The sequence below is a fragment of the Columba livia genome, chromosome 5, assembly GCF_036013475.1.
Source record: "Columba livia isolate bColLiv1 breed racing homer chromosome 5, bColLiv1.pat.W.v2, whole genome shotgun sequence".
NCBI lineage: Eukaryota > Metazoa > Chordata > Aves > Columbiformes > Columbidae > Columba > Columba livia.
This window is the reverse complement of record NC_088606.1, coordinates 41,047,428-41,060,155: the sequence shown is the minus strand read 5'-3', so window position 1 is coordinate 41,060,155 and position 12,728 is coordinate 41,047,428. Positions and strand designations below refer to the sequence as shown.

At 42.9% G+C, this 12,728-nt stretch overlaps 1 protein-coding gene across 9 annotated transcripts in view; it reads right to left on the bottom strand.

The window, feature by feature from the left end:
• Positions 1-260: 260 nt before the first annotated feature.
• The window catches only part of RPAP1 (RNA polymerase II associated protein 1), a 43,576-nt gene continuing 31,108 nt past the window's right edge, over positions 261-12,728 (bottom strand). For 8 of the 9 annotated variants that reach the window (XM_065064591.1, XM_065064590.1, XM_065064593.1 and 5 more), the window contains 8 exons: positions 11,932-12,041; positions 9,944-10,139; positions 8,868-9,017; positions 8,243-8,385; positions 6,168-6,972; positions 3,684-3,860; positions 3,017-3,073; positions 261-2,244 (listed from right to left, as the gene is read on the bottom strand). In XM_065064591.1, coding sequence (XP_064920663.1) covers positions 2,089-2,244; positions 3,017-3,073; positions 3,684-3,860; positions 6,168-6,972; positions 8,243-8,385; positions 8,868-9,017; positions 9,944-10,139; positions 11,932-12,041 — 1,794 coding nt within the window. In that variant the 3' untranslated portion in view covers positions 261-2,088. The remainder of the gene's footprint in view (positions 2,245-3,016; positions 3,074-3,683; positions 3,861-6,167; positions 6,973-8,242; positions 8,386-8,867; positions 9,018-9,943; positions 10,140-11,931; positions 12,042-12,728) is intronic. The other variant, XR_010473013.1, reaches the window with a different exon arrangement.

The following is a 12,728-nucleotide window of genomic DNA, read 5'->3' as shown; positions in this document are numbered from 1 at the left end:
TTCCTACCTGTGGCAGATGACAAGTCACGTAACACCCACCCTGCACCTTCCCCAAGCACACCCAGCATTTGGTAGCCTGTGTTACCAACCCACCAAAGGAGGATGAAGCTTTTGGCTTGAATTGCTCTTACAGAGTTCCAAAGCTTAGTGCATCTCCTCCCATGAGACTGACAAACTGCAAACAGAACTACCCAAACTCAAGAAAGATTTAAAGGAGAGCATTCTCATACTTTAAAAAACAAACCACCAAACACAACACCTGGAGAGCTATCAAAATATTTATTTACACATTACAAAACTAAAATTTGCATCACAGAAAGGACTGGAAGAGTTTTTCTCACTGAAGGTCTGAAAAGGAAAAAAGTCCTTGATGATGGTTGCTCTTGAATGGGCAGCTAGGAGCCCTTGAGGTTTACCATCCATTGCTCCTGAAAGACAACTGCTGGGCTCTCACCATCTAGACAGAATAGAAACTTGAATGCCTTTGATTAAACTTTTAATCACATCAAGTACTTTTAAAATAATTGACAACAAAAAACGCATGTTGATCACTGTGTGTTACTTTATGCATCATTGATCAGAAGGGACAATATGAAAAAAAAAAAAGATATTAAAATGAAACATCAGTTTTGCCCTTGTCCTATCTGAAATAACAGGGTAAAAGATGAAACGGTATATTTTCTGACAACTGAAGTGGGACCGATACACTTAGAAAACTGCTAATGTAAAGACAGCACCACAGCCATGAGTTTGCTAGCTGGAATTTGTTTCTTGTCTGGAACAATTTCAACAATTACAAGCTGGACTATTAACAGTGTTCCACACTCGGACCAGGACATTCACTGGAGCAAGGTTACTATAGGTATGGTTTCTTTGGAGGGAATCTAGCTTGGCCTGTTCCATGGGTAAAGAGAGAAGTTTAGGTCTTCAGGCCAGGCATCACCCTGCACCTTCCAGAAGAATTTATTCATAAGAACAAAACGAAATAAATAACTTTAACAAGTTTTGTTCATGAAAGTAAGTTCTCAAAACAAAAGCCTGCTAGAGTGACCGTAGTTCTACAAAAATTATTGGATATAATTTAAACATCCGGTGAGATCACACCTAGGGGAAATTCTGGACTTGACCTGGCACTTCTGATGAGCCTTTTAGGGCACTCCACTTATAGCTCTTGTGTCTGAGGCTGCAATACAGAGTTTGGATATAGAAACGGGATAAAATTGTGCATATTTAAAATTAGGTTTAAGGTTACGAACTCCACTTTAAAATGTAAATTACATTGCCCTCTTCTCAGAGGGCAACCAATACATATTCGAGTTAAACAAGCAGATACTTTTTTTTCTCTAATGAGAACTGGTTACTGCCAAGCACCCTGCCCTGCAAAGAAATTATTTTTGTTCTTGTTATACATGCAACCAAATTAAGGGAGAAAAGAAAGAAGTTTAGAGACTATCCAAAAGACAGCCACCCAGTGTTTGCACCACTGCACTAGGAACTATTATTTCTTAGAGGTCTGACATAGTACATCAGTGTGACTAACTGTGTGCAGAGAACACTGCCCTGGAGAAACTGCTTGTATAAATGTGTTTTTTTAAAAGAAAAGCTCTCAGGATCAGCTTCTTCCCTGCTGTATTGTCATTTTATTTACAGGGGATAGTGTGGGGAAAGGATCATTCAAAACTCAAGGTACAAAAAAAAGCAAGGGCAAGATCTGGGGAAGGCAGAACCAGAGTCTCCAGCCTAACTGAACAAAATAGCTTTTCCACTTCCTTCAGTTTATTCAACAGTCCAGTGCCTCTCAGACACATTTCTCACCTTCTCTGTAGATAAGCAGAACAACCTGAAAGAGAATTAAGGAAAATGCTCCAGCGTTCATCACGGACACCACACACACATTGCCGTATCTTGAGAAGATGTGTATCATTCTGCAGTGCTGGGAGCATTCCACTAGTTCTTCACTTTGCAAAGATGCCAAGAGTGTCCAGGCAAGACACTGAAACTGTCTGAAGAGCACATCGTTTCATCAGTGAAGCATAAACTAAGCTCTTCCACTCTTCCTCCTGGCTGTTTTCTTGCACAAGTGTTTCACTAGGAGACTAGTGCTGGTGCATTCTCCTTATCTTCTTTCTGTGTCACCGTCTGCAGGTACTTCAGTCGGATGGGAGGGAGCTGCTCATAGAGGTCAAACCCCAAAGGGCTCTCTGGATTCAGCAGCCTGTAGTAGAGTAGGTGCTTTTTCAAGGTCTGAAGAAACAAACAGCAGCCATTAAGCATGTCTGAAAATAATCTAATCTTTTCCACCCTGTTTCCAACACAACACAGTGACCTGCCAGATAGTACAATTACATCAGACCCTGCATATTTAATTGCATCATCTTCAATAGAAGAGCTACAAGATGCGAGTTTCTGCCAGGAAAATTCGCTTTTGATTCACATGAGCTTTCCTCTCCTGAACACAACTCCACTGTCTCCTTCGCAACCCTTCACAATGCCTTCTTGCCAGACACCCAAACGGGGTTTTGAGTGGGATCTAAGAATTTAGCCTGGAGGCTAAAAATAAAAGCCGAAATGACCCAACTCTGTCAAAAAACTGATAGACTTTGGCAAGCTCCCCGAGAAAAAGAGAAACTTTACATTTGTTTTGTTCTTTTTGGGGGAAGCATCCAACCAAGGGTCAAGGGAGATCATTGCTGACCACTTATTCACAGTTGTGTTAGAATCAACCCTCTAGGACCACTCACTATCCAGATATAATGCTGCTTGGGCAAGAGGTACAGAAATATAGTACAGAAGATTCATTTAGGTTCCAATGGGCTCAGTGCTTTGAGTTCAATTACTACAAGAACTGGATAGCAGTATTTATAGCCGTTCCAGGTCAAAATCCTGCTGCTAATTTCCTCCTATTCTCAAATAAGCAAGGTAGTTAAAACACAAATTTCAAAAGCCAAAGGTAAATCTGTAGGAGTACCATGTCTGAAAAGTCCCAGTGGCACAGACTGAACTTTACAGATCCTACCTCATCCACCAACAGCCACGTCTTCCGCAGCATGCTTTTCCGAGCAACATCAGTCTCCTGGGAACAAAACACACGCTTTGCTTAATATGGCATGATGCTACCTTTGCTGACGTGCACACAGCACTCCAGGAGGATGCTTTGCTCATTATGATGATGCTCCAAAGGGCAGGTTGTTCCATCAGAAAGGGCTTGAGATGGCTATCGCTTGGATACTGCCTCTCTCATACTTCTCCTGACCTGAAACTCAGCTGACTTCCCAACTTTCAGGTGCAGTTGTAGGTCAGAGGTGAAGTGTTAGCACAAGTAAACACTGCTAGAGGACCCACGACCATGGGAAGGCTTCTGCTTGGTTATTCAAGCAAGGTGAAAGATCACTTTGCACATTAAGATTGGTCCAGGCAAAGGCTAAACCTATTAGAAGCTCTCTCTGCTTGATCACCTCCCTCATCCGCTCCGCTTCATTCTTCCCCTACCATAGCCCACATAGTTTCTAGCTTCAAAGGCTTATGTAGGATTAGCTACCACTTATGCAAGTGTTTTAGGGTATCATGAACAAGAGCTGCTGTCCAGGGTCAGTGATTCACCACAAGCCACAATGGACCCTTGGGAAGAGCAGATGGCAGAACCCAAAGCTTCCAGTCCTGAGGCTCTGCTACCCATTACCTACCTGCATCGTGCTGTCTTGGGAGAAAATAAAGCTGTTCACATGAGCCACGGCCACCACGTAAAGAACAGGGCACCAGGTGTGGCGCAGTGCACCAGTGACCAGCGTCCGGAAGTAGAGTCGCAGGAGGTTCAAGTTATCCTCGGGAGGGGAAGTGTATCGCTCGAGAGGCACAGGAAACTGCAACAAACCCACCCAGAGGCAACATTACAATTTTTGTCAGGGTTTAAGTAGTGAGGGGAAGTTCATTACTTTAGGGTGTCCTTCCCCAGCTGTTTGTGTGTGCACTCCCATATAACATAGAATCATAGAATGTCCTGAGTTGTAAGGGACCCACAAGGATCATCAAGTCCAACTTCTGTCCCTGCACATGACAACCCCACAGTTCACACCACGTGTCTGAGGGTGTTGTCCAGTCTCTTCTTGAACACTGTCAGGTTTGGGGCTGTGACTGCTCTGGGTGAAGAACCTTTTCCTAATGGCCAACCTAAACCTTCCCTGGCACACCTTCCTGCCATTCCCTCGGGTTCTGTCATTAGTCACTAAAGAGAAGAGTTCGGCACCTGCCCCTCCTCCTCCCCTTGTGAGGAAGCTGTAGACACGATGAGGTCTCCTCTCAGTCTCCTCCAGGCTGAACCAAGTGACTTCAGCCACTCCTCATACAGCTTCCTCTCCAAACCCTTCACCAACTTTGTAGCCTTCCTCTGGACACTCTCCAGGAGCTTGACGTACCTCGATGGCATGACCCCTATTTGGAGCAGAGTTGTTACAGCCCACACTGACTAATGTGACATGTCTTTGACAAAGCATCCTCAAGACCTCTTCAGCTTTATGGAGAGATATTTTACTGGTGAAATCACTGCAGATGCTTTTTGGCACAGGTAGGAAGAGTGGTTTCAAAGTGAGGAGACAGAGTACTTTCAACAGCACCACATCCTGCTGATGTACCAGAGAGGTTCACACTGATCTATGCGTTTAGCCAGAAAAGGAAAGCAGTTATATGTGCCAGAATTAATGTTGCTGTTAAGTGAAGTTTCCATCATTTTCTGACTTCACTGTTTGGCTTCGAAAAACAGGTTAAAAAAGCTTTTAGTAACAACTTGGTTTTGTTTGCTTTTCCCCTCTCCAGAAGTCCAATTTTTATTCTTCTCGATTTTGAGGTAAGTTCTCTAGGCTAAAATTACGTATTTCACTTTGAAGCATCTTCTTTGCACAATTAAAGACAACAATTGATTTTATTCAATTCAGAAAGCAGTCTGCCCGCTAGGGTATTCCTACTGCCCGCTAGGGCATTTTTAACTCAAGACAAAAAGGGAAAAAAATGCAGAAAAACAACACCTCCTCAAGTGGTTTTGCTCAAATTTTCCAACACATGGTTTGTTTTCAACCAACACCACACTGAGAACATTGCTCAAAGTACTTGGCATTTATAAAATTCCTAAGCACAAGAAAAATAATCTGCTTTGAAATGCTCTCACTGTAATGTGTGCCACAACTCCAATGGTACTGAGGGATCTGGTGTTGAGGGATCAAGACAAGATAAAGCACGTGACGTAGAATTAAGGCTATCAACTGGAATATGGTTTTCAGCTCTGTTCCTACATCTATTTGTGGAACTGAAATAGACAGGGAAGGGCTACTGGGAACATCAAGAGAACAGAGAGCTTACCATAATGAACAGGTCAGAATATCTTGGCTTACCTGGCTTAAGAAACAAAGGCTCATCTGGCCATAATGATATAGAAAAACTGGCCGCAGAGCTATTACAACTAGAGCAAAAGTACTGCAACCACACAATGGTAAACTGCTGGTTCACAGTTGTTTGGAAAAAAAAAATATGAAAGGTTATCTTTGCATTAGCAAACTTCAGGATAGATCAGGTATTGTCTGTCAACTGACACAGAACTTAAAGCCACCTAAAATCCATCTCTTGTGCACTGCTCATTCAAAAGAAATGCAGTCCTGCACTTGACAGATCAAAGCTTCTTGCCAACTTACTCAGCAAAGCATGATTCCATTATAACTAAATGTGGAAACACGGTTGAGAGGGAAAATGACTGGTTTACAACATGCAGTGAGCAAGGAAAAGGTTCTCACCAAGGTGAAAATAAGATTTATTGAAGAGAAAGGTAACTGCTGGCAGAACATGGGGTGCACACTAGCCCTTCATACATATAGGCCATAAATTAGAAGATGGTTTCCAATGATTAGACCAAGCAGGGTGTGGGACAGTTTCCACTGAAGACTGAACCATTTCACAGCTCCTGCCCTCCACAAATACACACTATCTGCTCTCAAAACAAAGTTCAACAGGTTTCTGAAAAGTATTATGTGACAAGGGCCTGCACTCTCTACTTCAGAGACTGTGTCCCTCAAGAGAAAGGGAAGTGCTGGGAGGATGCCCAAATCAAGGTTGGAGAAGCACAAGCAAGAGCCCAGTAACCGAGAAATATGCAGTGACAGGCAAGTGCCATAAACCAGGATTACCTGCTGGAGCGGCACTCCCAGTGCCCGCAGGATACTTGTGTGCTCCCCAAAAACAGCGAGACGCAGATGAACACTGAAACGCTTCTGTAGAGGTAGAAGAACGAAGACTCCAAAGAGTGGATCTCCAAAGGAGACACCTTCAAACTGCTCCAGGAGACTTATATAGAGATCGTGGAAGGATGCCAAACCAGGGAGAGGAGCATCCAAGTTCAGGGAGTCCAATGCCTTGGGTTGGCAATACACAGAGAGAAGGGCAGCTGTGTAGTTGTGGATTGGTGCTTCTAGAAAGAGGTCACCGCCTGTGAGGAAGACACACATAAGCCGTGCGAGTTTGGCAGCAGTAGGGATGCTCTGAAGGGTTTTAGCACGCCAGGTTTCCAGTAACAAGACCCACTGCAGGTTCCAGGTCACAGTGTTGACAAGATCAAGTGGGAGAGAGTTCAGTACAGCCCCACGTGTCTCTGCATTAGTCACTTTGTTGTAGAGGCTGATAAGCGGAAAGAACGGCCAGTCTGAAGGCAGGATGGGCCCTTTGACCTCAGGAAGCAACATGGACTGGATGAGGTAATTCCGTCCTTGGTAGGATGCTTTGGAACGTGTAAGGGTAGGCTGCAAGTGGACAAAATGAGAAAGGTAGCAGGAGCGGATGAAAGGCAGATTCTGGTACGATTCTCTCAGCAGGGCACCACGAGTAGCCTTTGGAAAAAAGGCTGCCGCAGAGCCAGGCTGTGCCAGTTTGGCACTGGTACCCAGATGCAGGATATCAGAGAAGTCAGCTGCTTCTGGCCCTCCAGCTTTCCCTTCACTGTAAGATAAAGACAAACATCAGTTTAAGAGACCAAAAAAAAAAAAAAAAAATCAAAACAAAACACTACTACAATACACCAAACAAACATAACACCACAGAAATTAATCTCTACAGTCTTCCTGGATCAGGGAGCATGGTATATGTGCAGCACTCACAAAACTTTGTACAGCATTCAGCTGTGATAATTCTGAGTGCCAGTAAAGCATCAGCTACCTTGGCATTTACAGGAAATTCACAGAACTACATTTGGAGTTAGAAACACTGAGGCCTTGCCGCAAAAAAACTCCACACGCCAGCAGTCTGGTGTGGAGGCTGCAACCTGTCCAGGGAGGCAGTCTGCTTATTATACCAATACAGCTGTCAGGGTGCTGAGATGAAATACCACATATCGTATAGGTCTACATGAATCATTGAGACAATTCTTGAAACAGTATCTTTGCAGCTGGTAGTGGCAAGGTCAAGGGAACCATACAGACCAGTAGTAAGAAATTGGGAGTATCTTTGTCAAATCCATGTGCCATGATCTCAGACCAGAGACTGGTCACGGTATCAGATTACTTGCCAAATTCTCGTGAAATGGCAGCACTATAGCAGAGTTGGTGAACAAAAAAAAAAAAAAAAAAAAAAAACGAACAACACAAAAATATCCTTATTTCTGGAAAACTATAGTATCTCCTTGCAACACCCTGGTCCAACCTCCTACAGGGATACACCATGACAAATTTCAGAGAGATTGTGATGAACAAGATAAACTGCTGCCATTTTCTTGAACAGACATAGGAGGCTTCACATTTGAGACGCTCGTGATTTCTGCTGGTGCGAGGTGGAAGACATCACAGTTGTCAAATGAGAAAAAATTTGCATAAGAACTTGTATAATAAGGGTTTGAGGAAGACTTAATAAGCTTTTCAGGCTACATCAAATTCCCATGGATCTTCTAGACTCACTACTCTCAGGATGGCAGATGCTGGGTCTCAGTGAGAATCAGTGCTATCAGGAATTGCACAAATCTTACCACAGAGGCGATCAGAAGAAACTAGTCACATTTCTCAACATTGGTACACTGAAGAGAAATCTGCAACTGCACTGCTTGTCTGATTAGACGGCTCCATGATTGGAGAATATGCCAGTGAGTAACTAAAGTTTGAATACAGGCCCTATTAAAAGCCAAAGTTATGACAAAACTGCAGTGCCAATGTGACCTTTTTCAATTTTCCCAAGTATACCCACGTTCCAGACTATAGAAAGGAAAAAATTCAAAGCTTACGGAAGAAACTCTGGATTAAAGGCCAGATCCAGTAGGACCTCGTGAGCCAGATGCTCACTCCCTGGCAATAGCCGGCTTAGCAATGCCATGGCAACACAGTGATGGAGTGAGGCATGCTGGGCATAATCCGGACAAGTGCCTGCCTGTACAGGAAACAAAACAACAGGTAAAAGCACTGTACTATTTGTCAAGGCAATCAACAAGGACAGAAAGTTCAACAGAGATACAGATCTCACTGGAAAGTCAGAGACTGAGGCAGATTGCCACGACAGTCAGTGTCCATACTGAGATCTTTCTGCTTACACCTGATTGTCTTGAACAGTCAGATATCTTTTTTAGCAGCACAATTGAAAACTTTGTTCTCACTCTATCCCAAAGACAGGCAGAAGTATAATTTTGCCAAAGTATTTTGGATCTAAATCCCCACATCAGTAACTGTAAAGATATTATTTGCTAATGGGGCATAGAAGACAGCTGAAGAATCACCAGACCCAAGTCAGAGATAAGAAAGATGATGGATGCAAAGACAAGCTGCCAGTCTGACACACCAAGGTAGAGAGGCCAGTGTGAATCAATTCCTCGGGTGAAAGAAGTGTAAAGTCTAATAAAGGACTAATAAAGATACCATTCTCCAAGCCAATGTTAACACAAAGTACTGCAGGTGATACTCGTGGCGCAGGATCCACGCAGATGAAGATGTTACAGAGGGAAGTCCATTCTGGCAGCTCTGATGCAGATAATCCTTCAAGCCTCTGATGCCCAGCACAGAGGTGTACTATAAAGGAATCAGAAGTGGAGACAAAGACTACTAAGTCCATGCTTGGAGGAAAGTAAAATAAAACCCTCTTCAAGGACTACCCCCTACCCTCTCACATGAGAATTCCTGTTGACTACTCCAAAAGGGATATTTGAAATAGCCTGATAAATATCTGCTTTTCTGCCTCTGGGCTCACCTGCATCCATCATGACCACCCCCCACTGCAGGTAACCAATAGTCACTGCCTATATTTTCCATAGTGCTTTGTGAAGCAGAAGTCTGGTCAGTGGCTTAAGACATTTCTCTCTCATCTGGCCAGATACTCCTGCTAGTTATTGGTTAGCTAATTCAACATAAGGGGACTGTAGAAGGCTCTGAGAAAGTTATGCTAAGTACTCCATCTCTCAAGGGCTCTGCCATTTCCTCTTCACAGTTTGCAGTCTTCCATGACTCTCTGATTCCAAAAACTCAGGACAACCAGAAGTGAAAAAAAACCTCTTCAGCTACTGCAGCACTCATTCTCCTGTTTAATTTTATTCAACTTTTTGTTATATACCCTTCAATCATTCCTTTGCTCCTCTGACACTCAGCTAGTTTATTGCACTTAGCCAAACAGTTATTTCACTCTTCTCAATGCTCTCTATAAATCCATCCTTTAAACGTCATCATCATTCATCACCTGTTTTATAAATCCAGCTTCCCAGTGTCAACTGGATATTGGAATTCAAAGACAGAAGATACTTTTCAAATCCTCATCCCACCTGTTCTGAAAGTTGGGGTATTTCTCTCTATAGTATTTTGATATTTTTAAAATGAAAATACATGACAATTTCTTTTTAGTCCTACTAACATGACTCTTAAGCCTGGAAAGATACAAATATGGACCTCCCTCACAAGTATATCATAATTCACCTTGAACTTACAGTGAAAAAGTCTGTTCTCACCTTGCTGCTCAGGCCTTTGTGAATGTGAGTGATGCTACTGATGAGAAACAGGAGGGCAGTGAGGAAGGGAAAAGGTGACTTGGAGCCAACGAGGCTTAGAGGAGGTTTGCCTCCAGCACAACTCAGAGACGCAATGCTGAAGACAGATTCTGGTGCTGGGGAACAGGACAGAGGGTTGCACAAAGCAGAACATGGCCTGTGTGAATAGATAAAGAGAGGTGTCAGGTCAAAAGCACTTACACTGCTGAAGAATAGTCTTGTAGGAATGTTACTATCTGAACTGTGCCACACATCACAGTAAAATGGAAGCCCTGAAGACTGTGAAAGAAAAAAAAACAGTATCACATTTGGTCAAGTAAGTACAGTTGCCACACAAGCTACTACCAGTAAATTGTCATGAACTCTCATCTTCAGCTAAATTGTTCATGACATGCAGAAATACTGAGGCAGTGACGCACCTCTGATGTCAAACATTTGAAAGCATTAAGCCTTTGATTGAAAAAAATAAATAAATAAATAAAAATACACACTTCCCCATGTACATACATAAACCAGGCTAATAAAGCTGTCCACACAGGCAAGACATTTCAATAATAATTGGCAGGCAAAGCCAAAAGGCCAGCTTATACCTAAAATGGACATTGCAAAAATGCTGCTCCATACGTACTCATGAAATGCATAATTTTAAAGTCTATTCAGAAAGAACCTAGCTTTAATGTATGTGCCAATGACCACGCACACCACTCTTGGTGTGTGTGCTCACTTTTTGTGGGCAAAACTAGAACTTTCCATACCAGCAGTGCTTACGGGGTCGACATGAAACACACCATGTCTCTACAGGCAAGACCAGTAAAAGGAAGAATGACCATTGCATTGCAATTCGTTCCACTGGCATTACCTTGTAGGAGATGCATCAACACATCTGGGGCTCACAGAGCACCCTGAACTCCTGGCCCTAACCTGCCCAGAATGCTTAGATGAGATTGCCAAAATATTAAGGCAGAGATTAGTTGACACTTCATTTTTACCAGCCAACATTAAGATCAGCTTAGGAGAATTCTTGCTGATGGGCTTTTACAGTTTGACCAAACCCGTTGTTTTCAGACCTCAGGGACAGGCAGGAAAGGGTCTAATGAGTGTCCTTGTGTTGGAACCTTTAGTGCTAAGAGCTTCAGACTTCAGTTCTCAGTCATGAAAGAACATGGGCCAAATTGTTTGGTGACCATTCAAATACCACTTAAACCCAAAGATTTCAAGGGCCCTTATATCAAATGTTCTCAGAAGCAGCAGGCTGTCTCCCTGACCACAAGTTAGGCCTTTTAGGTTCCGCTTTCTCCGGAGGATTGATCACAGGCTAGTAGCAAAGCTCCCTCTACAGCAAAGATGAATATCTGCAGTGCCGAACAACTCCCAGAGCCCAACACAATGCTTATGTTATCCAAACGTCTGAAAGAACCGTTTGGTATATGGCCTTTCACTTTCCTGCAGGGGCTTTCAAGGCCTTAGTGAAGCTCTGCAGGAGCTTAAAGATGAGAGTCTAGTTTAAATCATTTTATATAGGCAGCATCACACAGAGCACATGAATGGTACATGTACATACACACTCACTTCCTCAATGTAAGAGGGACTCGATGTTACTTTTTTTTAAACCCATGAAACCAAAGAAGAATCAAAGCCAAGAGTGACTAAAATTAATCTGAAATTGATATGAAAAAACCACAGGTACAGGGAAGGGAAAAGATATAAACCATGCAGCAGAACCAGCAGGAAAGGAAGAACTGGAGAACCTCTGCAGCCATCGTGCTATTTGCTCTGAGGGGAGAGAGGACAAAGCAGGGTGCAGACAGAGCCCTGCTACACTCTAATTCACACATACAGGACACATATGTACGGGGGAAAGAAATGGGAGATGCAAAACTGCCACACAGTACAGAAATTAGGCTCCTTTAGTGTCTGGCAACAGCATCTTAGCGGTGAAATTATTTTACCTGAGCAAGTCCCACATGCTGTGTATGGCTGGCTGGCTGAGAAGGGGCTGCAGCACCTCAGACGTCAAACGTTCCAGTTCCTCTAAGTAGTCAACTGGATTGACTGATGGCTGCAGGTGACATGGAGAAAGACAAGAAAAGATGGTGAACGAAGGCATTCCAGTGAGGGCAAAAAGAAAGGTTGATTTAATTGCTTTCTCTGTGTTTATTATCTTTTTCCCAGACCACATAATCTACATAGTGGTACTGCTCCAGGTTAGAGCTGGCCCCACTGCCAGACTTCAAGGTGTTCTTACACTCAAGTATTAAAATTATCAGAGAGATTTTGTAATTGTCTGGAAATAAGGTATGGGATCCTTGGGATCAAGATTCTCTATATGAAAACTTGCCCAAAGTGGCTAAACACCCTTCCCCATACCAGCTACATGCTGATCTTTCCTTTTAAATTGAAGATGACACAAAGGTGATCAGAACTACCTTGAGAAAACTGAGTGGCACCATGAGTGTCTCCAAAACAAAATTATATATTTAAAAAAAAAAATAAAAATATATAGATAGATAGATATATCAACTGCATAAAGTGTGATTGACCTACCCATTGAAGCATGACTGTGGATGAACACTGCACAGAGCAGGATCTGTGGGTTTTAGAGAACCATCCAAATTCTTCCAACCCTAGTAAGCAATATTCCAGGTTGAAGGAACATGCTGGCAAATTTTAATGTTCTTTCCCTTCGTTAGAATGCTTTAGGATACAGAAATATTCATTTCTATAAAATAAAATCTAATTTTACCCA